General features: G+C 35.1%; 1 protein-coding gene across 2 annotated transcripts in view; it reads right to left on the reverse strand.

Moving 5' to 3' along the window:
• The window catches only part of ATF2 (activating transcription factor 2), a 78,458-nt gene that overhangs the window by 40,922 nt on the left and 10,126 nt on the right, over window positions 1–27,410 (reverse strand). For both annotated transcript variants that reach the window (XR_009504220.1, XM_059928136.1), the window contains exons 3-5: window positions 20,413–20,487; window positions 13,817–13,886; window positions 1,680–1,776 (exon numbers count right to left, since the gene is read on the reverse strand). Coding sequence is in view for 1 of the 2 variants with exons in the window: in XM_059928136.1 (XP_059784119.1) it covers window positions 1,680–1,776; window positions 13,817–13,886; window positions 20,413–20,444 (199 nt within the window). In the remaining variant the exon portion in view is untranslated. The remainder of the gene's footprint in view (window positions 1–1,679; window positions 1,777–13,816; window positions 13,887–20,412; window positions 20,488–27,410) is intronic.

The raw sequence follows: 27,410 nt of genomic DNA on the forward strand, positions 1-27,410 counted from the left end.
AAACAACACAAATTTGACTCTTCTGTTCATGCCCAACGGGTTTTTCTATCTAAGCCCAAGAGAAGGCTATTTTGTATTAAAGGGAGAGAAGTCTTAAAAATAAAATACATATGGAAAAATCACTTTTATCAGTGATTACTATAATGATCAGGCTTGAAAAGAGATAAGTCAACACAGGCACAATTGTTTAAACATGCACATGGCTTATGGCTATTGATCATCAAATATATACCACACACATCATGCATTATATGTATACGGTAATGCTAAACTACTCATCTCAATATATATTAGTAAAAAAATGGTCAAGTGCTATGTTTGAATGTGTTCTACTTTTCTATTGCATTAAATGTAAACAGATAGGAAAGTAAGTTCTAGAAACCAATCTCAAAATATTTTTGAGTTAAATGTTACAGAGAGAGATATGGCTCTAAGGCAAGAAATTCCAGAGAAGCAAAGACCTTCGTGCCTAGGAGAGTGAACCTTCAGGCTGTTGTTATTTTGTTTGTGTTTTTGGTTCTCTCTCTTAGTATGTGATGTATAATGTTTTGTCTGCTTCCTTTTACTTACAGAAATGAAGATATGTTGAATGTTACCCTACACTTTTCCTAAACAAATTGGTTTTTGGTAAATTATCAACATTTTTACCTCCAGTTTTTTCAATACAAAAATCTTGATACCGAATGACAAGAACCATCTTTTTTCCTCATTATCTCTCCAAAGCATTGCATATGACAGTTTGATCTCTATGTTGGGTAATAATTTAAAAGTATTAATAATATTCAGTATACAGGTATATATAATTCTAGACTTACAAATAGTATAACCTAAGCTTTACAAGAGAAAAAAATTAAGTTAATTTGAATATTTATGTGAATCTGTGCTTATGACACAAAAAGGACTGAAATTTAGATAAGTAAATTAAATTTTATATAAAATTGTTTTCTTACCACACTACTTATAAAATATACAAAATTCAATGAAATTAAATGTTATGTGTGTGTACATATACAGAGATATGTACATATATATATTCAAATACCAAAAAAGGGATAGCTGATATAGCATGGAAGGACAATAAACCAATGCATGAATTGGGTTTCTCTTTTTGCATACTGTAAGATAATCATCTGCTTAGGTGATACTGCATGTTCATAGGAGCAACATACAAAAATAAAAGCACTGACTGAATTTAAGCCCCCTTTATTGAGAGTATTCTACTAACACAGATGTTTAGTCCAAAAAGAAACATAAACAAAATCCTAATGAACAAGTCTGCTAATTGCTCTTTCTCCAACAGGAGGAGCTTGATCATCTTCTAGCTTCGCATATCATTGTAAAGCAGGTGTAAACAGCTAAAAGAAACATTGACTAAACATCACAGTTCAACTATCAGTTAAAGGTAAATTTTAGAAATGGTATGAATGCTCCCAGGTTTCTAATTAACTTCCACAAAAAATGACATTAAAATCTACATTTGAAAACCACACAAAAAGAGTGAAATGAATGGTCAGAAGGAAACATAAAAATGTAATGGGTAAAATACATGTTGCCAACATTTATTGTAAATGAAGTCATTGGAATATCACCAGACTATATTATTTACAGAGAATACACAAAAATTGTGCACATTCCAGGTGAAATATGTATATAAGCTATTAATAAAAGCATATACTAACCAGCCACAATGACACTGTCATTACGTGCTGGACCAAATTTCAGTGTCATCTCATGTTTATGTTTATGGACAGCCAAATGATCCTCGTTGGTAAAACGCTGTGGCAAAAAGTTTTAAAATATAGTTAAGATTTTCAATTTGATCAAATAAGTTAAATGATAAGGAAATTCATTTCCACAACATGTAAAACCACCATTAAAAAAGAAATAGCAGTTTGTTAACTATAAAGAACCTACTGTTAGTATAGATAAACATACTAGATCTCAAACAATCATAGAGAAACACATTACCCAAGAACAAGCAATTCTGATATAATACTAGGTCACATAACTCATTTTAGAGCATTTAAAAACAAAACCTGAGGCAAAGAAACTTTATATAAATTTCATTTGGACACTAAAAATAGACCACTATTAATTTTTGCCATATCATAGTAGAAATATATACTCCATGGTATAATGACTTTTGAAGAAAGCATTGTATTTTACTTAGATTTCAGGTTACTTACCACTTTTAAAACGAAAACTTTCTTATAAAAATATTATTCCTGGACAAATTAAGAGGTAAATCAGGTTCTTTATGTTATCACATAAAAAAAAGAATGCCTCGATTATAATCCAGCAAAGAAATAGTGGCCAGTACAATAATGAAGCAATTAATTTTAAAATAAAATTAAGGACTTCCCTGGTTGCGCAGTGGTTAAGATTCCGCCTGCCAATGCAGGGGAAACGGGTTCTAGCCCTGGTCCGGGAAGATCCCACATGCCGCGGAGCAACTAAGCCTAAGCCCGTGCGCCACAACTACTGAGCCTGCGCTCTAGAGCCCAAGATCCACAACTACTGAAGCCTGCGCACTGCAACTACTGAGCCCACACACTGCAACTACTGAAGCCCATGCACCTAGAGCCCATGCTCCGCAATGAGAAGCCCGTGCACCGCAACGAAGAGTAGCCCCCCGCTGGCCGCAACTAGAGAAAGCCTGCACGCACCAAGGAAGACCAACACAGCCAAAAGTAAATAAATAAATAAATTTTTAAAAAGTAAAATAAAATTAAATTAAAATTTTAACTTAGAATAAAGTGATTTTTCATTTTTTTTATCACATTCTTATATAAAAAAATGAAGCAAAATTACTTTTAAAACTACACTTAACTTGGATATGTCCTGCATGCCAAAGGTGACATTTATGATTACAATATAATAAATGCATTGTTTAAATACCTCCTGACTGTGTCTGGACATCAATCTTTATGAAGATGCTTCCTTATCTTTAGCAACATTTATAACTGAAAATAGAGAGCACTTACTTTTTGTTATTTCAGAGCATAATTATAAAATGCCAAATTAAGAGATCTAAACTCACTCTCTAGTCTATATCCTTACAAATGGGATGTAAAATTATGTATATTTGAACTTGGTTCCTCTGAACCACCAAAAATGGATTCCTTCTCTTTGGTCTCACCACCCCACTATCCAACTCACTACATCCTTTCATGCAACAAATGATAATAGCTTTAGGGTAACCTTAAAACAACGTAAAAGAATGAAATATTTCTTTCCATTATGGTTTTTATTCTAAATATTAAAAGTATGACCTATATCATACTTAGGCCAGCCCACAAGCCCACTGTAAAAGTTAATCCCTCTCATTTATATCCCATCTTGCTCTGCACAGTGCCTGGTTATAGCACCTATCAATATTATATTGATATTTTTGTATTTCCTTTTAAGTAGGCTGAGCTCCTACTATTTGAGCTCCCCCAAATTTAGCATATAGTAAGTAGTCAATAAATGCCAACTGAAAGAAAGAACTGCTTACAATTAAAGAATTGAATCTTCAAGCCCAGTCTAAAGGAAAAACAAAAAACCCACCAAACCACAGACTGCTCCTTAAGATGAATTAAGCCTTTAATTTAATTTGGCTGTATAGTGCTCTCATGTAAGTATGCTTACCACTAAATCTTTAAGTTACTGTACACCAGTGGAAAATTATTATTATATGACCCCTCTTCAAAACCTGCTTGTATTCCCATTGTAGGTGAGTGTCCAGATGCAAACAGTACCTGTATCCCTTGACTTATTCATTTACTCTTCAAACATTTATTGAGTACGAACTATAGGCACTGGGATCATAATCCAGCTCCTCCCCACTCAAGTGCTATTTTCCTATTGCTTCATCATTGTAAGAATCCTTTCCAAATTGGAGAAATAAGGGCTTCCCTGGTGGCGCAGTGGTTAAGAATCCGCCTGCCAACGCAGGGGACACAGATTTGAGCCCTGGTCCAGGAAGATCCCACATGCCGCGGAGCAACTAAGCCCATGCGTCACAACTGCTGAGCCTGTGCTCCAGAGCCTGTGAGCCACAACTACTCAGTCCACGAGCCACAACCACTGAAGCCCACGTGCCTAGAGCCCGTGCTCCGCATCAGGAGAAGCCACTGCAATAAGAAGCCCGCACGCAGCAACGAAGACCCAACACAACCAAAAATAAATAAACAAATTTATTAAAAAAAAAAATTGGAGAAATAATAAATAGTCATCCTTTGATAGACCGAATAACAAAGCTCTTGGAGAATGAACATAGCTATAGCATTTACTTGTGTTAGTTACTTCATTGCTTTTTACTTTGAATTACAGTTTTGAATGTCTTACAAGTATCTTTTTTTTTTTGCTTGAATGTTTACAGGTATCTTAAAGCAAGATTCACTTTACATTCCAAAGAACCTAACAACGTGGCTTCTCCATTGAGGGCAATCATTAAACATTTGCAAATGAATGCATTTTGGTAGAGGTCTTAGATTTTAAAACAGCAGTCAGCATAATTAACAGATAGTTATGTGCTAAGAATTTTTTATCCTAACAGTATCCTCTGTTTAGATACTGGTTTGAACACAAATATCCAAATCAAACAGCAACTACATATAGAATAAATAACATTATGCTTTATACAAAACATGTGAAAACGGCACCAAGACTGATTCTAAGTGAAAAGAAACAGCTAAAAGGATCCTAAAAAACATTTAGGATCATATGAATAGGAAGAGGAGAAATGTGAGAAATATGAATTTACAAAGTCTCATGGAGAATGTACAGATCAAATTTACCTGAATGCTATTTATAAAGGAATTGTTGATCATATAATGATATTATTTATATACACGGGTAAAATACACTGAAATTGACACTTGATACAGGTGAGTTTAACCTTGGCTATCATCTGAGAAAACTTATTTATTTCTAACAAGAAACTTAAAAAGACAGTGTCAAAAGGCAGTCACCAGGAACAGATATATATATATATATATGTAAAACACATTCTTTCTTCAACAAACACTTATAAAGTAGCTATTACAAGCTAACATTTTTGCAGAATCTCTTTGAACTGCTTTCCCAGACAAATTAAGAATTTTATTCTAAAAATAAGCTTCGTAGAAAAAATTATAATGATACTGCTAGTGATAACATATTGAATTCATACAATTTCTTTCTTCCAGGCAATTGAGAGCACAACTCCAATGCAAAATGTTATTGATGTGCAGTGTTTTGTTAAACAAGAAGACTTTGAGCATATAGCTGAATAAACAATGGGAAAGGCAGTCAAGAAAGGTAGGATATAGGCCAATCATCTCTCTTAAAAGGTTAAAAAGGATGGGTAACCTGACAGATAGGAGGGAGGTGAAATAGTTGCTTCCATAATAAATTAATTTAAGCTCTGGTATCTGAGAAATCTGTGTTTCCAAGGCTTGAACACTCTTACCAGAATTAACTTCCTAAGAAATCATTCTGCATTTAATACATGCATTCATATCCATGACATAGATCATTATTCCTATTTAAAATAGATTAAATAGGTACTAAGTTATAAAGCCATCAGGCCAATAGCCCATTTTACTACATCTTTCACTAGCTGAATTATTTTATTCAACATCAGGAAGTTATTAATTACACACACACACACACACACACACACACTCCCACTCCCACACCTTCACTGAAACTTTAGATTAAATAAAATGATTATCTCCTTTGTAAAACAGCTTATAATGTATTAACATTCTACCAAAGAAAGAATTTTCAATAAATCACCAAAAGCAAAGATACTATCAATAAAATATGAGTTTCAATGTTAAATGAATCTTTCACTAAATTATCTCAACTTTGTCTCTTTTACTGAATTCAATGCAACATCCTGTTAAAACAAATGAAATGAACAGGACTCTTTTTGTGAAATACCTTAGTGACTGAGCATATAAAAAGAATTGTAATAGAAAGAGTCAAAAGTTAAAATCCTCTGCATTGAATTCTATAAGTCTTTCTCTCTGAAATGACATTATCAACAAAATGTATTGAAAATTTTAAAAATCTATTTGAAAATTTAAGCCCATTTAGTTTTTTAAAGCTGAAATTCAAATTTGGAATAATGTTATCACCTACTAGTGACAAAAAATAATTTGTAATACCATCAAATTGGTGTTTCTAAAATCAATTCTTATTAGAATTTCTGATTTCCTAGGAAATACTATTTGAATCTAGAGAGAGACTATACCATTTCTGTTCTGAGCAAGATTTAACAAATGGATGATGCTGACCGTAGCCGGATTATCATTTTGGCCAGTAACAGTTACAAGGTATTATTATAACATAGAGATTAGACTATTTTAAGTATCTTAGGGAACAAATATAGGCAAAAAAATAGTTAATAATACCTAGGATTGGAGTGTTCATGATGAGAACGGTGCTTAGATAAATTACTAGCGAAAATAAATTTTAGCTTTTAAAAACAATATGGCAAAATGTATGAAGAACCTTAAAAATGTGTATACATTTTCACCCAATAAATTGATTTCTAAAAATGTATTTTGAGGAATTAATTAGAGATGCATATAAAGGGTAATACAGAAGAATACTCATCACAATGTTGTGATTTTTTAAGGCCATAATAATTAATTTTTAGGTCATAAAAGAAGAATGGGTAAATAGATTATGGGACACATTCTGGCAATAGAATACTACACAGGAACTCAAACCCATGTTTTCAATTAACACACAAAATGCCCATGATACATATAATGTCATCTGCATACAAAGAGAATACAAAACTATATGTGCAGTATGATCCCAATTTTGTTTGAATAAATAAAAGGGGGGAAGGCTATAGGAAATATACCAAATGTTAACAGAAGTCCTCTCTGGATTTTATTTTTTCCTTTTGTCAACATTTTCAGTGATGCTTTTGTAATTATGAGAAAATAAAAACCTTTAATGTTAATTGAAAAAAAAATACATATACAAAGACCTGTATTCAAATATACCTTGAAGCCTGAACATTCTATTTAGGGATGTTTCGCTATAAATGTTAACACAAGAGTAGGCTTGGGTTCAAACTTATCTTCCATATTTGCAGGTTCTGTGACAGAGACATTCAGTAATATATTTAAGTTCGACTGCTCACTTGTAAAATGAGGCCACTAGCACCCATTTTATAGGGTTGTTGCAGGATTAAATGACATAACCCACACAAGCTTCTTAGCACAGTGACAGGCTAAGTTAAAAAATGTTACTACTGTTATAACTGTTTTTATTACTATGACAACTATTATATGAAACTTTAATTCCTCAAATCCTTTTTGAAACAAGTTGGAGCACAAATAAATATACATGGTATATATACACTTGATAAATATCTGAAAGCTCTATTCTGTGGTTCATAAGCAACTTTTTCGTGTTTCTCAGGTAGAGCTTTTTTGTTGTTATTGTTTTGAATAAACTTTTTATTTTGGAAAACCTTTAAGTTTACAGAAAAGTTGCAATAATAGTACAGAGAGTTCTCACACACTCATTACTCAGTTTGTTTCCCCAATGTTCTCATCTTACATTACTGTGGTACGTTTATCAAAACTAAGAAACCAACATTGATATATTACTATTAACTAAACTTAAGACTTTGGTAATTTCAGTATTACCCAGCTTAACCAGACTCAGGCTCCAAATGACTTTTTGTTAGGTTACCAAATTCAAAATCATCTCTGAAAACTATGACAAGGACCGCCAGCTGTCCCTCAATATCTATTACCCTTTTTCCTTCAATAAAAGAACTTCTGCATTTTAGGTGAGCACTTGGCTGCCCAGGACAAAGACCACATTTTCTAGCTTTCTTTGCAGTTAGGTGGCCATATGATTGGGCTGGGACCAAAAGAATGAGTGAAAATTATATGCAGTACTTCCAGTTAATGCTCCTGAAATGATGGGTGTATACATGCTGTGTTTTGCTTCCCCTTCTCCCTCCCTTATTGCTGGAATATGGACTTGATGTCAGGAGCTGGAACAGCCATCTTGGAGCTAGAAATGGAAGTAGCATGTTGAGGGCTACAGAACCAGCCAGCCCTGGGACTCCTACTTCCCGGTTATTACATAAAGAACAAACTGTTCAATCTATTAAGGTTGAGTCTTTGTTTCAGCCAGCATCCTAAGTAATACAAGTCTCTTTAAAACAATGTGCCAGAGCTTCTAAAGGTGATTTCTTTTGTGTAATGGAATGAACAGAAATGTAGTTTTTTATGGTGACCATATCGAAGAAATGTTTGTATGTCTAAGTTTTGATATGCTTCCTTTTCTCTATTCAAACCTTCCACACCTCTTCCCGCCTTTTCACTTTCAGTTACTATGGATAAATTGTCTATGGTCCTTTCTAAGGCCAGTCTCTCCACTTGAACACCGGATCCCATCCTCTCTTAAGGACCCCATTCCTGCAACAGTCCCTCTCTCTCTGCAGTGTCAAATATGCTGTGATAGTCCCACCTTAAAATTCAAAACAAACAAAAAAACTCCATCTTCAATTCTCCTCCAGCAGTATTTTACTGTTCCCTTTAAGCTAAATACCAAGAAAAAGGTATCTTATAATGTCTCCACTTCTGGTTCTCCACATTTACTCGTCAGTCTAACTCCAATCTCACTGTTGTCACTGCTGCTTCACTGAAGCTACTCTTATCAAGGTGTCTAATAATCCCCATTTTTCTAAATCCGATTATAAATACTGAATTCTCACCCTACCCTATCAACTATATGACTACATTGTTTCCCCCACACTTTGAAATACTTTTTCTACTTGACTTCCAGAACACAATTTTCTTCACTGTCTGCTTGCTCCTCAGTCTCCTCTGCTACAGCCTCCCCCTCTTTCTGACTTCTGAACACTGGAATGCCTTGAAGCTTAGTTCTCACCCTTCCTCTCTATCTATACTATTTAAATACAGAAGTAAAACTAAAGAAATATGGGGATTATAGATTATCAGACAAAATGTATTACAAACCCTGACAATGGAAAAATTATTATCAGACATCAAGGGAGAGGAAAGAAGTAGGAGGAAAAATGAATGTTAACTCCTTTCATAACACGGAGTCTAAAAAACAATTCTAACTTCTTAATGTTTTTCATATTTTTAAAAAATATTAGGTCTTTTAAACAATCTCTGATACACATATATACATATGTTCTTACATTCAGCAATAGGTTTCTTTTTCTTCTGTTGCATTTTAGTAAATTAAAAAGAAATAGTGTAATAAACCTCTTTGCACATTCACCCAGCTTTAGCAATTATCAACCTATGATCCATCTCATTTCATCTCTACTCACCATTCACCCAATGGATTTTTTTGAGGCCAACCCCAGAAATTATTTTACCTGTAAGTATTTCAGTATTTGTCTGTGACAGATTGTAAAATATGGCCACAAATTCCTTCCATTATGATATGTACCCTCCTTCCTTTGCAACGTCGTAAGGCTGGTTCTCCCATCCAGAGGAGGGTATCTATTTCCCCACCCCTTGAGTCTGGGCTGGTCTGGTGACTTGCACTGATCAACAGAATGCTGCAGAAGTGATGACCTGTCACTTCCAAACTGAAGCTTCAAGAAGCTTTATAGCTTTTGCTTCTATTCTCCTGGAATACTACTGTCCAGAGACTGACAGGTAACAAAATATATTGAACATATATCTAATAACCTTGGGCATATGTCTTTTCATAGTTTTGACAGTGCATCTTTGGGATAGAGTCCCAGAAGTAGGACTGTTGGGTCAAAGGGTAAATGCATGTGTAATTTTGCTAGATATTGCCAAACTCCCTCTAGGGGGTGTGCCATCTTGCACTTTTACCAGCAATGAATGAGAGTGCAGGAGTACTTTTAATATCACTGAAGTAAAATGGTTGCTGCTTTGCCAAAAGTATAAACATTCTTATGGTAGAAAATGTCAAAATAATCATAGATTGATTTATAGGCAGGATCATTAGATGGAAATGTTGCTGATATATATTATGAGGAAGAACAATGGGTGACTTTTGGGCCTGATAAAGTGCTGGAACACCCTTGTTATGTTCATAGTGTTCATAAGGTCTTCTAAGAAGACCTTAGCCCTACGAAGGGTCTCTTCTTGGCGGGCTAAGAGGTAGTCTACCTCTCAGTCTCTTGGCCATTTGTGCCACGGAAACAGACTGGGCATGTGCAAGGCAGTCTGCTGTGAGAACTTAAACAATGAATATTAAAAGGTTCCCAGACTTTCTGGATCTGGTGTTGAGGTGAATAAACTCTTACTTTACCCTGGGGATGTGCTGTGTAATGTTCCATTTGCCTCATCCCATCAGGTAAGGAAGCAAAGCATTAATAGTGTCTATAAACAGTCTGGATATGCTTGAACAGATTGTGTAATTTTTCTCAGCAATTTTAAAATATCTTCTTGACCTGAAGACTATCTCATTTCCATTTGTCTTATTTCCCCTAATTTTACTGAGTCATTCTTTCACTGGTTCTATCTCCCAGACAGGGAGAAACGACAGCCTGGCCTTGGGAGTTGGGGTGGAGGCAGAAGATGGAAGGGATAGTTTCGGCACAGAGGCACCAAAAACGGGGAAGGTTAGATGGTACTAATTCGACTTCTTGGGTTCATCCTGAAGTCAAATCCTCCCTGATCTTTTGTTGGCTTCATTTGGAAGCTCTCTTAAGTAAATTTAAATGTAATTCTTTTTATTTAAAATGGCATGTATATTACTAAAGACTCAATCACAAAATAACGATTCCAACTATTTTAAGCAGAAAAGGATAGGACAAGGAATTAGGGACTGGTTTGAGACTGAGTTTCCACGAATGATTCCTAGAACAACACGGCAAAACTGGTCATGGTCCAAAGGCTGGCTCTAAAAACATACTGTATTAGCTGTAATCCCGGGATTAAAGAATCATGCTGTGTCTGTCCAATCCATTCCAGCAAAATGGAGGACTTGAGTAATACCACCTTTCCATTCAACTCGGTCCCAAATCCAAGAAGTAAATGTAATTTACCAGAATGAGTAAATCTGGTTGGTGGAACCTAAAATCATACCCAGAATTCTAGCTGAAAAGGATTTTAGAAATTGCAATTTTTAGCTTTCCTGAATTTATAGAAAAATGTATACAAAATATATCTCCAAAATATATGTCAAATCAGTCTATTTCTCTATTTGTCCATTATTACCACCTAGTCAAAGCCACCACTATCTCTCTGACTGCTGCCAGTCTCTACTTTCATTATTAGCTCAGCAATGGCTTTTCACTGCTCTGTGAATAAAATCCAAATACCTTATCATAGTCAACAAAAGCCCTACAGGTTATGGACTGTTTTTATTCCCCTACATTTCTGACCTTATCTCCTACCCTTATCCTCATTAATCACTATATGCTCCAGCCACAACAGTCATCTTTCTGTTTTTAAACACACCAAATCCATTTCTTCCCTACCAGCCTTTATATTTGCTGTTCCTTCAGTCTGGAAATCTCTTCCCCCAGGTATGTGCAGGGTTTGCTCCCACATCTTTATTCAAATGTCACCTTATTACAGAGGCATTCCCTGACCAACCTATCTAAAATATCACCAACCCTGGTTAACTCCTACCTTTACCCTGCTCAACATCATTGGACACCATGTAAATTAAAATCTTTAGATACCACTATACCCTCACCAGAATGATTAAAATTAAAAGACTATCCAAAACAATCCTGAAAAAGGAGAACTAAATTGGAGAACTTACCCTACCTGACTGGAAGGCTTACTGTAAAGCTAGAGCAATCAAGACAGTATGGTACTGGCATAAAAGTTGACAGATTGATGAAAGGAACGGAATAGAAAGCTAAGAAATAGATCCACACTTTACACAAATCATTTGATTTTCAATAAAGGGGAGGAAGCAATTTAATGGAGAAAGGAAAATCTTTTCAACAAACGACACTGGAATATCTGAGAAACCATATGGAAAAAAAAGTGAGCTTCAACTCCTACCTCACACTATACACAAAAATTAATTCAAGATGCAAAAGAGACCGAAATGAAAAACCAAGCTTTCAGAGGAAAGCAATGGAGAATATCTTTGTGACTTAAGGTTAAGCAAAAGTTTCTTAGATAAGTCACAAAAACCAACAACCAAAGAAGAGAAAAAATTAATACATTAGACTTCATTAAAATTAGAAACATCTGTTCATCAAAAGATACTATTATGAAAATCAAGTTGGAAACCACAGACCTGGAGAAATATTTGATGATAGACTGGTACCCAGGATATTTAAAGAACTCATACAACTCAATAATTAAAAGACAGGCAACCTAATTTTTAAAAACAAGTAGAAGATTTGAAAAGATATTTTTTCACAAAAAGTAAAGTACACGAATGGCCAATAAGCACATGAAAAAGTGCTCATTTTTTCATCAGTCAACAAAGAAATGCAAAGTAACACTTTATATATCAGTATACACACAATGAAAATGGCTAAAATTAAAAGACTGACACCAAATGTTGGCAAAGATATGATACAACAGGACCTCTCATAGACTGTTGGTGGAAATGCAAAGTGATACCTCTGTTTTGGAAAGCAGTTTGGCAATTTCCTATTATATATTACATATGATCCCACCACTACTCTCCTAGGTACTCACCCAAGAGAAAAGAAAGCATGCATTCATTCAAAGACTTATACATAAATATTCACAACAGCTTTACTTGTAACAACTAAAAACTGGAAATAAGACAAATGTCCATAAACAAGTGAATAAATAAACTAATGGTGAAATAAGGAAATACTGTTCCTCAATGAAAAGGAATTAACTACTAATCACATAGCATGGAGAAACTGTAAATTAACTATGTGGAAGGAAAGAATCCAGTCAAAAGTACATACTGTATGATTCCATTTATATAAAATTCTGGAAAATACAAGCTAACCTATAGTGACAGAAGGCAGATCAGTGGTTGACAGGGATGGGAGGGAGGTATAACAAATAAACATGAGGAAACTTTTGGGGATGATGACTATGTTCACTATCTTAATTGTGGTGATGGTTTTATGGGTACATACATATGTTAAAATGTATCAAACTGTACACTATAAGCATGTGCAGTTTATTGTATATAAATTATACCTCCATTTAAAATATCAGCTAAAGAAAACAATGAGAACCAAAGAAACACTTTAATACTTATTTATGATTTATAGTTTGTATATTTAAGTACTCTGTAATTTTACTACACATTAAATTTATTCTTTCATTCCTTAGTGTCTATAGTTATTTTAAGATTATTATAACAGTAATAGATTAATAATTTAATGGCCTATTAAAAAACACTGAAATATTATTTTCTGTAACAACACTAAAATATTATTTTCTAAAAATGCTTCCACACATGCTCTATATTAAAGATGTTATACTTAAGAACATTAATATATTAGTGATATGCTCAGAGGTAAACATTAGTTATTTTCACAAGAGTTCAGCAAGTAAACTAATTTTCATAAAAGATAATGTATATCTGATTTCCAATTAGGCAACTCACAATGATTTTCAACCAATAATGGTCAATGAATATACTTTTAAGTCCTGGATTTTCTCCAGGTTTTCCATCTTTCCCTTTCAAGACTTAATTTTTTTTTTTCCATATTAGATTGTATTCTTTAAAACTCAGATGTGCTATTGAGGAAAATTTCTTCCCCCAATTTTTCTGGGTTATTTTCATTCTAACTCCAAAATTGTACAAAACATTGTAAAAGAATCCTTTTAATGACAACATATACTGTCATAAGTGTTTTACTAAACATGAATATACAAAACAATTTATATATTACCTGGCCACATCCAGGGGCAGTACATAGAAAGGGTTTGTCATCACTCATATTCCACAGGTCCTGGTATTGCCTATAATAAAACATCAAGAAATGGCTAAATGTTTCACAGCACAGATTTTTAAATAAAGAACAACTTAAAATGTAATATTATTTGATTTTCACTAAGCTTATTACCTTCTATCTGAATGTGAAGTAAAACACTTTTACTGACATTTCAACCCCACCTTCCATTTTCTTATTATGAATAGAGACATGTAACATGCAGATTTTACACTACAGAAAAAAATATTAGGAACCCTGATCTATCAGGCTAAATCTTTCCTGTTCAGTAGCATAAGTGCAGAAAGAATGAAATAATTATAAGATAACCACTTTAAACCCCAATGAAATAATGGACTAGGTAACTATCATCAATGTCTGATAAAACAATCAGGAACAAAGGTGACGGGAACTTTATAATGGCTGGGTCAGGTTGACAGCATCTGAACTCACAGATCAGTCTTAAATTAACATCACTAAAAGTGAGACAAACATTATGTGCCCCCTGATATGCAATAGAAAGCACACAAAGGATTCTTGGGGGGAAAAAAAGTCAAGCCTGAATCTAATCAAGCCTCTCTAGATCCAACTACAGGAAATATAGGAGATAGAAAAACATGTCGAAAGGGGAGACAGCAGAAGCAAGAAGAACTACAATTCTGCAGCCTGTGGATCAAAAACCACGTTCACAGAGAGACAGACAAAATGAAAAGGCAGAGGACTATGTACCAGATGAAGGAACAAGATAAAAACCCAGAAAAACAATTAAATGAAGTGGAGATAGGCAACCTCCCAGAAAAAGAAATCAGAATAATGATAGTGAAGATGATCCAGGACCTCGGAAAAAGAATGGAGGAAAAGATCAAGAAGGTGCAAGAAATGTTGAACAAAGACCTAGAAGAATTAAAGAACAAAGACCTGGAAGAATTAAAGAACAAACAGAGATGAACAATACAATAAGTGAAATGAAAACTACACTAGAAGGAATCAATAGCAGAATAACTGAGGCAGAAGAACGGATAAGTGACCTGGAAGACAGAATGGTGGAATTCACTGCTGAGGAACAGAATAAAGAAAAAAGAAAGAAAAGAAATGAAGACAGCCTGAGAGACCTCTGGAACAACATTAAACGCACCAACATTCACATTATAGGGGTCCCAGAAGGAGAAGAGAGAGAGAAAGGACCCGAGAAAATATCTGAAGAGATTATAGTCAAAAACTTCCCTAACGTGGGAAAGGAAACAGCCACCCAAGTCCAGGAAGTGCAGAGAGTCCAGGCAGGATAAACCCAAGGAGAAACATGCCGAGACACACAGTAATCAAATTGACAAAAATTAAAGACAAAGAAAAATTATGGAAAGCAACAAGGGAAAAACGACAAATAACATACAAGGGAACTCCCATAAGGTTAACAGCTGATTTTTCAGCAGAAACTCTACAAGGCAGAAGTGAGTGGCAAGATATATTTAAAGTGATGAAAGGGAAGAACCTACAACCAAGATTACTCTACCCGGCAGGATCTCATTCAGATTCGACAGAGAAATCAAAAGCTTTACAGACAAGCAAAAGCTAACAGAATTCAGCACCACCAAACCAGCTCCACAACAAATGTTAAAGGAACTTCTCTAAGAGGGAAACACAAAAGAAAAGGGCCTAGGAAAAAAACCCCATAACAATTAAGAAAATGGTAATAGGAACATACATACCGATAATTACCTTAAACGTGAATGTATTAAATGCCCCAAGCAGAAGACACAGGCTCACTGAATGGATACAAAAATAAGACCCATATATATGCTGTCTCCAAGAGACCCACTTCAGACCTAGGGACACATACAGACTGAAAGTGAGGGGATGGAAAAAGATACTCCATGCAAATGGAAATCAAAAGAAAGCTGGAATAGCAATACTCATGTCAGATAAAATAGACTTTAAAATAAAGAATGTTGTAAGAGACAAGGAAGGACACTACATAATGATCAAGGGATCAATCCAAGAAGAAGATATAACAATTATAAATATATATGCACCCAACATAGGAGCACCTCAATACATAAGGCAACTGCTAACAGCTATAAAAGAGGAAATTGACAGTAACACAATAGTGGTGGGCTTTAACACTTCACTTACACTAATGGACAGATCATCCAGACAGAAAATTGATAAGGAAACACAAGCTTTAAATGACACAATAGACCAGATAGATTTAAATGACATCTACAGGACATTCCATCCAAAAACAGCAGATTACACTTTCTTCTCAAGTGCACACGGAACATTCTCCAGGATAGATCACATCTTGGGTCACAAATCAAGCCTCAGTAAATTTAAGAAAATTGAAACCATATCAAGCATCTTTTCTGACCACGACGCTATGAAATTAGAAATCAGTTACAGGGAGAAAAACATAAAAAACACAAACACATGGAGGCTAAACGTTACTAAATAACCAAGAGATCACTGAAGAAATCAAAGAGGAAATCCAAAAATACCTAGAGACAAATGACAACGAAAACACGATGATCCAAAACCTATGGGATGCAACAAAAGCAGTTCTAAGAGGGAAGTTTATAGCAATATAATCCTACCTCAAGAAACAAGAAAAATCTCAAATAAACAATCTAATCTTACACCTAAAGGAACTAGAGAAAGAACAAAAATACCCCAAAGTTAGCAGAAGGAAGGAAATCACAAAGATCAGATCAGAAATAAATGAAATAGAAACAAAGAAAACAATAGCAAAAATCAATAAAACTAAAAGCTGGTTCTTTGAGAAGATAAACAAAATTGATAAACCTTTAGCCAGACTCATCAAGAAAAAAGAGGGAGAGGACTCAAATCAATAAAATTAGAAATGAAAGAGGAGAAGTTACAATGGACACCGCAGAAATATGAAGCACCATAAGAGACTACTACAAGCAACTCTATGCCAATAAAATGGACAACTTGGAAGAAATGGACAAATTCTTAGAAAGGTATAACCTTCCAAGACTGAACCAGGAGGAAATAGAAAATATGAACAGACCAATCACAAGTAATAAAATTGAAACTGTGATTTAAAATCTTCCAACAAACAAAAGTCCAGGACCAGATGGCTTCACAGGTGAATTCTATCAAACATTTAGAGAAAAGCTAACACCCATCCTTCTCAAACTCTTCCAAAAACTTGCAGAGGAAGGAACACTCTCAACTCATTCTAAGAGGCCACCATCACCCTGATACCAAAACCAGACAGATACTACAAAAAAAGAAAATTACAGACCAATATCACTGATGAATATAGATGCAAAAATCCTCAATAAAATACTAGCAAACAGAATCCAACAGCATCTTAAAAGGATCATACACCATGATCAAGTGGGATTTATCCCAGGGATGCAAGGATTCTTCAATATATGCAAATCAATCAATGTGTGTGATATACCATCTTAACAAATTGAAGAATAAAAACCATATGATCATCTCAATAGATGCAGAAAAAGCTTTTGACAAAATTCAACACCCATTTATGATTAAAAACTCTCCAGAAAGTGGGCATAGAGGGAACCTACCTCAACATAATAAAGGCCATATACGACAAACCCACAGCAAACATCATTCTCAATGGTGAAAAACTGAAAGCATTTCCTCTAAGGTCAGGAACAAGACAACAATGTCCACTCTCGCCACTATTATTCAACATAGCTTTGGAAGTCCTAGCCACGGCAATCAGAGAAGAAAAATAAATAAAAGGAATACAAATTGGAAAAGAAGAAGTAAAACTGTCACTGTTTGAAGATGACATGATACTATACATAGAGAATCCTAAAGATGCCACCAGAAAACTACTAGAGCTAATCAATGAATTTGGTAAAGTTGCAGGATACAAAATTAATGCACAGAAATCTCTTGCGTTCCTATACACTAATGATGAAAATTCTGAAAGAGAAATTAAGGAAACACTCCCATTTACCATTGCAACAAACAGAATAAAATACCTAGGAATAAACCTACCTAGGGAGACAAAAGACCTGTATGCAGAAAACTATAAGACACTGATGAAAGAAATTAAAGATGATACCAACAGATGGAGAGATATACCATGTTCTTGGATTGGAAGAATCAATATTGTGAAAATGACTATACTACCCAAAGCCATCTACAGATTCAATGCAATCCCTATCAAATTACCAGTGGCATTTTTTTACAGAATTAGAACAAAAAATCTTAAAATTTGTGTGCAGACACAAAAGACCCCGAATAGCCAAAGCAGTCTTGAGGGAAAAAAATGGAGCTGAAGGAATCAGGCTCCCTGACTTCAGACTATACCACAAAGCTACAGTAATGAAGACAATATGGTACTGGTACAAAAACAGAAATATACATCAATGGAACAGGATAGAAAGCCCAGAGATAAACCCATGCACCTATGATCAACTAATCTACGACAAAGGAGGTAAGGATATACAATAGAGAAAAGACAGTCTTTTCAATAAGTGGTGCTGGGAAAACTGGACAGCTACATGTGAAAGAATGAAATTAGAACACTCCCTAACACCAAACACCAAAACAAACTCAAAATGGATTCAAGACCTAAATGTAAGACCAGACACTATAAAACTCTTAGAGGAAAACATAGGAAGAACACTCTTTGACATAAATCACAGCAAGATCTTTTTTGACCCACCTCCTAGAGTAATGGAAATAACAACAAAAATAAACAAATGGGACCTAATGAAACTTAGAAGCTTTTGCACAGCAAAGGAAACTATAAACGAAACGAAAAGACAACCCTAAGAATGGGAAAAATATTTGCAAACGAATCAATGGACAAAGGATTAATCTCTAAAATATATAAACAGCTCATGCAGCTCAATATTAAAAAAACAAACAACCCAATCCAAAAATGGGCAGAAGACCTAAATAGACATCTCTCCAAAGAAGACATACAGATAGCCAAGAGGCACATGAAAAGCTGCTCAACATTACTAATTATTAGAGAAATGCAAATCAAAACTACAATGAGGTTATCACCTCACACCAGTTAGAATGGGCATCACCAGGAAATCTACAAACAACAAATGCTGGAGAGGGTGTGGAGAAAAGGGAACCCTCTTGCACTGCTGGTGGGAATGTAAATTGATACAGCCACTATGGAGAACAGTATGGAGATTCCTTAAAAAACTAAAAATAGAACTACCATACAACCCAGCAATCCCACTACTGGGCACATAACCAGAGGAAACCGCAATTCAAAAAGGCACATGCACCCCAATGTTCACTGCAGCCAGGTCATGGAAGCAACCTAAATGCCCATTGACAGACAAATGGATAAAGAAGATGTGGTACATATATACAGTGGAGTATTACTTAGCCATAAAAAGTAACAAAACTGGGTCATTTGTAGAGACATGGACAGACCTAGAGACTGTCATACAGAGTGAAGTAAGTCAGAAAGAGAAAAACAAATATTGTATATTAACGCATATATGTAGAATCTAGAAAAAATGGTACAGATGAACCAGTTTGCAAGGCAAAAATAGAGACACAGATGTAGAGAACAAACGTATGGACACCAAGGGGGGAAAGTGGGGGTGGGGGTGGGATGAACTGGGAGACTGGGATTGACATGTATACACTAATATGTATAAAACAGATAACTAATAAGAACCTGCTGTATAAAAAATAAATAAAATTTAAAAAGAATCTTCTAACCTAAAAAAAAAGAAAAACATGTCAAACAACATCACCAAGCTGGAATTAGCCAAATTCTACAGGACAAAAGACCTCGTTTCTTCAAGAAATAAATGTCATGGGGAACTAAAGAAAAGAGGAGGTAGAGGGGAACTGTCTTAGATTAAAAGAGGTCTAATAAACATACTAAACAAAATGCAATATGGGGACTTTCTTGGATCCTGATTTGAACCAAACAACTACAAAAAGACATTTTAGTGTCAAGATTATTTTCCTACTTTTTGATATAGACTTAAAGTTTCCAATTATTCCTTCCCTTAACTTGTAGGTTTTTGTTTTTGCTTTCTTCATAGAAATTACATGTAACAACTATATTTGACAACTGAAAATTCTGTAACATTGTTTCTTTTTCAACACTAGTTTGTTAACCTTTCGGAAATAAGTTTCCCTTCAGGAACAGAGATGACAATCACTATTTTGGCCAAATTTGGGAAATGCTAGAATACTGTTTTTTGGGGGCAGGACTTTTCAGACTTTATATGTTCAAGAGAAATGACCAGAAGAGCACCTAGAATACAGCATTTTTGCCACATCCATTTTCTATTTGAACCTTCTTCACAGAACATCTCATGGGACTAGTATTATTTGGAACTCATTTTAGGAGAAATCAAAACCCTAAAATATGTTTATGCTTGTCATAGTTAAGGGTATTTTGATGCTCTATTTGATAATGTTAAAATACAAGTAGCAGGTAAACTACTTACTAGATAAGTATTTTCTTATTTATGAAAAACACTTGAAATATTTATCTAGAAATAACCTATGAGAATTTTTATAATCTAAAATATGAAAAAAGCGCAAAATACCAAATATTGCATACACACCTGGCAGAATTCACATGTAACTTGAATTTCATAAGTTGTACAACTTATCACGTCCTCTTTTTCATGGCAAGGATACTGAAAAATGAAGTGGTTTCACACTGTTAAATATAGTTTTGAAACATTTCTTGAAACATAGTAAAACAATAAAAACACTCAAATAATTACTCTTTGTAACACTACTGTCATCTAAAAACCCACTCACTATTAAGAATCTTTATAATAGAGCACTGCTCCTAAAATATGAACACCCATATAAATGCCTTAAACATAGGTATTAATATATCCAACTCCACCATAAAGAGGCTAAAAGAGAAACATTTAACTTAAGCCCTTAGGACTGTGGTTGAAAAGCAGTAATTAAAAGAGTGAAAATCCTGACTTTTGACGTCTGATGAAAAGACGAGATCTAGTATTTCAAAATATCTATTCAGAAAGCTTTAAGTTTTAAAAAATGTAGTCAGTGATGGTCTGGTTCTCAGCCTAATTCATCACTATTTTGTCCCATAATGTAATGATAGTTGATCTTTATAAGAAGCTCCCTCTTCCCTAACTTTATAGCTTACTTATTTGACATTAGCTTAAGGACAAGTACAACATAGTTGATCTATACTGATAGCTGATCTATATAAGGAGCTCCCTCTTCCCTAACTTTATAGCTTACTTATTTGACATTAGCTTAAGGACAAGTACAACATACTTAAACTACCCAGGGTCAGTGGCTCATCTTTAAACTCTGCTAATCCTCCGTTACATTCACTGAAACCCCATGTAGTGGCAAACAGAGTTAACTATATGCTTATCCAAATAAGCCAATGGTACACAGAGAAAATTTTTATTTTACATAATTTTGCTTATAAATGTGGTGTCAAGAATGTCCTGCTCAAGAAAATTGGGTAATTCCTGTGGGGAAATGTGTAAATAGCTACAGTTCTGAGTCCTGGAGTCAAAGATGGTCTGATATAGGAGACAGGAGCAAGAAAGTTCTTTTCCTGGTCCCAGGCAAAACTTGTATCTATCTGGTAAGATTACATTTCATCATTCACATTCAACTTTACCATGCTGCCTGTGAGAAGAGGGGGAAAAACACCAGAATAATCCAAAGGAAACCTATAAAAGTTATGCTTCAGTCATTACCAGTAGAATGTGAACTCAGTGAAGACAAGGAACTTATCCTAGGGTTAACTACCTGAAACAGTGCCTAGCTTATAGTAGCATTTACTCATTAAATATTAAGGAATGAATAAACAGCCATATGATATGAAAAAGTCAGATAAATTTACTTTAAGTTACCTAACTCAAAAAACTTCTAAAACTAATAAATGCAGTTCATATTGCTTTGAAAAATCAAAGCAATATTTAAACTCAGTTAAGTTCAAGAAACATTTAAACACCAAACTCATGCCAAGACACAAAGGTGAAAAAACAAAGTCCAAAAAAAACCGAAACAAAACAAACAGTCCCTCCACTTTGAGAAACTTTCAGTCAAGCAGAAGAAAGAATACAGAAATATAATTTCAATTCAATTTGGTAAGAATAACAGTTAAAATATTAAAAATATACAGGTAGTGCAGGGACCAATCCGATAGTTCCAGAAAAGCTTTGAGGGAATTAACCCTCCGTATCCTCCTCTCTGATCTTTTCCACACCCCCATGACTACTATTGTCCCATTCTTCTACAAAAGGTGTTCCTTACCTGCAGTAGGGAACTTCTATAGTTCCTTTCCTACAGTCTAGGAACTAGACTATTTCCTAGCCAACCAATAAAAATTCCCATTCCTTATACTATTTCCTAACACCTAGCTGAGGTCTGTAAATATAAGTCAAAGCACCTTGACACATAAATGATGAGAGTTCTTCTGGGAGGCTTAAAAATGCTATCTCTTTGTTAATCTAACTGAATCTCAAGCCTCTAAATCGAGGTTTATCTCCCTTTTACATCAAGGGCGGAAATATGCTCCTAGGAGAGCATGGGAAGGAGGCTTTGTTCAACTATAAATTGTCAGAAAAGACAGACTGCAGATAGTGAACTGTTACTATACCACACCACTCTCTGGCAAGCATCCACAACCTATACTGGTAGGAAAATCACTGTCATGAAGAATACACAGGAGGGTTCTAGGCAAGATTTAAAAGAAGCCAGTTTCTTTGGTTTCTCTAATCTCTCTGTTAACTCTTCTTCTAACACTCCTTCATCTTCCCTACCCTAATGATTTAGTGCCAAAGTTCCCCCTTTTGTCTTTCAACCAACAAATATTTGAGTATCTACTTTGTGCTCTGCACTATGCTACATGCTAGGGATGCAGTGGTGAACTAAGATAGATCCTGCCCTCAAGAAGCTTCCAGTATAGTGAAGGAGCTTATGCTAGCTAATCAAGCATCCAGCTCAGACTCCTCTTTCCAGTTTCTAAGACAATTCCACATATAAACACATGTATGTTCCTCATATTTTCTCTATTTCATTGCTATAGGCATTTTATTTTAGAACTCCAAACTTGGTTAAAGGTATATTTTAAATTTTGTTTGTTATAACACAGCCATAGAAATATCCACCACTAGGTATCCCACATAAATGATCAATCTTACATAATTCTAAAAAACCTTTAAAGCTCAAGTTTAATTGGGGTTCAGAAAGAGTTCATTGTTATCTCTGGATAATATGAACTAAATTATGCTTACTGAATCAAGATGTTGTAAGGAACTTTAAATTTGCTCCCAGAAAAATACAGAAGAAAAAAAAAGTCACCCAAAGTACTATCATTCAGAGATAACTACTGTCTAACATTCCAGAGTACATATTGTCTTATTAATGTATAAAGATAAATAAAAATTTTTTTAATTGTAAAAAGAGCATTACAACTTCCTTTAAAACACAATTATCTAAATTCTGCCACATCATCAAATATTAGATGTCATTTTTAATGGCTATATAGTATTCCACCATACAGATATGACATATTTATAACTAATTCTCTACTACTGGATTTTTATCATCAGTGAATATCTTTGAGGACAAATCTTTGTGTAACATCCACATGAAATAAAGAATAGGGATGGCACCAGCCCAGGATAGGACATCAGGGCCCAAGCAGGAGGATGTCTACTTGAGGAGGAGGAGGGGGTCTGGTGGCAACAGGCAATTCATTACAAATACATGCAGGTATAAATTGAATAAGTGAATTTATCAAGGATATAGTAGATGAAGGTAAATTCACACTACAGGTGAAGGTAATTACACAGAATGAACCCTGGTACTGGATGAGATTTGGAGATATTCATGTGTACTCATGACTTTCAATATAAATATAGATATAGAAATATAGATGGTAATATGTGTATATACATGCATATATATTCACATACTTCCCTAGCTGTGTCACTGAGAGGGCCTGGGAGCACTGATACCCCAATAGCAATAAGCCCTCCAGACCTTGATGTCAAAATACTATTCTCCACCAAAAGGAACCTGGGATCCTTGAAGAATTAGCTGATTCCGAGGCTAAAGCAGGAATAATACATGATGGGACTTGAATACCTTGTGCAAGAAAGTAAAGAAGGACTTATGGATTTAGCCAGAAAGTGGCCAAACCTCAGACAATTTGAGATTCAAAATAAATGATAGTAATAGATCATACTGTGAATAAAATAGGATTCCATTAATCTGATATAAAAGAGACATACCAATGTAGAAATGAAAATTTGATAAGACAAGATGTTTACATCCTCTCAAAGTATCTCCCTATAAAATACATTTTAATTACTAAAGGCAAAAGAGTAATATACAGTACAAAAGCCTGGCAAATATCACTTTACTCAAGTGATCCAAGTTAACAACACTCAACATAAGGAAACTCAATATCAATATCATTGCAACCCTTCGGTTGCAATAAGGAGGACACAGCATCACTTTCATAACAGTCATGCCAAAGATACATAACCTGAGTCTAATCATGAAGAAATATTACACAACACCAAGTTGAGGTAAACTCCTCCAATAACTGGGCCATAATCTTCAAAAGTGTCCAAGTCATCAAAGTCAAGGAAAGATCAAGGAACTGCTTCAGACTGAAAAAGACCAATGAGACATGATAACTAACTGCAACATGAGATTCTAGACTGAATCCTTCTGCTATAAAGGACAGACATTATTGGAATAACTGGCAAAACTTAAATGTAATCTACAGATTAGATGGTAGCAATATTTCAAAGTTAATTTCTTGATTTTCATGGTCGTATTATGGTTTTGGAGGAGAGTGTTTTATTGTAGAAAGTAAAGTGTTTGGGCGAATGGGACATCATGCTAGCAACTTACTCTTAAAAGGTTCTGGACTAAAAAACTTAAAAATAAAAAAGGAAAAACTTACAGAAGGAGGGACTTCCCTGGTGGCGCAGTGGTTAAGAATCCGCCTGCCAATGCAGGGGACACAGGCTCGAGCCCTGGTCTGGGAAGATCCCACATGCCACGGAGCAACTAAGCCCGTGCACCACAACTACTGAGCCTGCACTCTAGAGCCCGCGAGCCACAACTACTGAGCTCGTGTGCCACGACTACTGAAGCCCACGTGCCTAGAGCCCGTGCTCCGCAACAAGAGAAGCCACCGTAGTGAGAAGTCCGTGCACCGCAACAAAGAGTAGCCCCTGCTCGCCACAACTAGAGAAAGCCTGTGCGCAGCAACGAAGACCCAACGCAGCCAGAAAATAAAATTAATTAATTAATTTTTAAAAAAACTTACAGGAGTTTAAATTATATATAAATAACATGTACTGTAATAATTCACTATATAACCATTATATAATAAGTATCATCTAGTTTTTAGCAGTAGTTATGAGAAAAATACTAAAATACACAGATTCTCTAACAATTCTCTGCTTGCTTCCGGTTTATAACCTTCATGTTATGAGATGTCAAAGAACAGGGACTTCCCTGGTGGTCCAGTGGTTAAGACTCTGTGCTCCCAATGCAGGGGGCATGGGTTCAATCCCTGGTCGGGGAACTAGGATCCTGTATACCTCACCACGCGGCCAAAAAAAAAAAAAAGAGAGAGAGAGAGATGTCAAAGAACAGAAAAACTGTGTTCTGTACTGAAAAGTTAAGAGCAAACTTAGTAGAACAATTTCTGTATCTGAATAAAGACTCAAAGGGTAGTGTTAGACAATTATTTGTCCTATAGGTAACTCCCTTGTTTAAAATCTGAAATGTGAGTTAAACCTATTAAGCAAAATAGACAATCCTTTAGGCTGTAGTATCACTATTCCCATGCCATTTTGAATTACATCATTCAAATGATGCAGCTGATAAAAATTTCTGCTTCTCTTACATCTCATCAAAAACAAGTAAGAAGGAAACCAATTCACTTCACAGAAAATAGTGTGAGTCAAGTGGGAGCAGGACATTCCTAAGATACTGGTGGTCTCCCCCGAAGGGGACAGCCAAGCCCTGTCTGTCTGGGGTGTTGACAATGTGGACAAAAATGCCAAAGGTATGATAGGATCTATCCTCTGCCTCTCTCCATGTTCCTGGCCAAGAAACAAAGGACTTGTGACTCTCAAAAATATTTGGAAGAAAATTTCTACCTGTCTCCACTATCCACTCATTCAGCCTCCCAAATAGGAGGAGAAATAACTTGGTGAACTTGAGAAAAGGGTTATTATGGATATGTAACTTAGGGCCCTCTTGGCTCCTGAGTTCATTTCTCACAGAAAGATATGGGAAAAGACTACTACAGTCCTTCACTACATGGCTGGATAAACATCTAATCTGTAGACCTCCCTAACCCTCTGGGGTGGGGTATCCACTGTCTTTACACTTGAGGTAAAAGTTCATTTCAGGCTTAGGTCCAAAACATGTTCTCCAGTCCAGACCTATCAGCAATAAAGCTGGTATCTATTTTTATTCTTTAAAAATTTTTAACATATAAATCATTTTTGGACAAAAACACACGCCCCTGGTAAAAATCAAACAGTACAAAAGGATATATATACAGTATAACCTAAGTCTCCTTCCTTTTTTCCCACCCCTGACCTCAGTCCCAATTTCCAAAGATAACCACTCTTACCAGTTACTATGTATTTTTCCAGACATAATCCATGTATTTACAAGTATATTATATACGTGTATATCAAATTTTTATACAAATTGTGGCATACTATACATGCTGTTATGAATTCTGCTTTTTCATTTAACAGTATATTACAGCTGGTATTTTAATCCCCCCATCCACCAAAAAAAAGAAAATAGTGTGAGTAAATGAATCTTTGAAAATAGGGGTGGGGGGAAATGAAACAATTTCTGGTGACTAATTTCAGAAATCACTAGAGTCTAAAATGTGAATTTGACTGATCTTCTAGTTACTTATAGAACTACAAATGCTGTATGTAACCTCTTACATTTAAAGCGTGTACTCAAGTTTCAAAGCAGATTTCTAAAATATGGATATTACTAAATGTTACACACAATGTACAGATTTCCCAAACATTTCTAATACAAATCATTTATTTTATGTAATTTATTTGGAAGACATTTGACTATTTTGTACCCGATACTACATTAAGAATAAGAAAGATGGTCCCTGACCTCAAAATCAGATTAGTAAGGAAAACAAATAAGTGAAAATAGTAATACTAATTCAGTGATATATATATAATAATAGATATACACAAGCACTATGGGAACATAGGGGAATAAAGGGTATACTGGAGCTGGTCATCTCTCCTCCACACCCATAATCCCCTCTTAGAGCCAGACTGCCAGCAAAGGGCAATCCTGTATTTCCATGGCCTGACATACCTGTTTCAGGTGAACCAGAGGAGACACCTGAACAGTCAAGCCAATCAGATTACCTCTTCAGGAAACGTGTAAAAAGAAAAAATAATAATAATAAATCAGCCAAACAGAGGTATACACTAGACATTCAAAATCATACTCAGGACTGGTAGACATTTTCTGCCATGTTCATACTGATAAGAAATTAATGAGGGACTTCGCTGGTGGCGCAGTGGTT

Source organism: Balaenoptera ricei, chromosome 7 (assembly GCF_028023285.1).
Source record: "Balaenoptera ricei isolate mBalRic1 chromosome 7, mBalRic1.hap2, whole genome shotgun sequence".
In the NCBI taxonomy this organism is placed as follows: domain Eukaryota; kingdom Metazoa; phylum Chordata; class Mammalia; order Artiodactyla; family Balaenopteridae; genus Balaenoptera; species Balaenoptera ricei.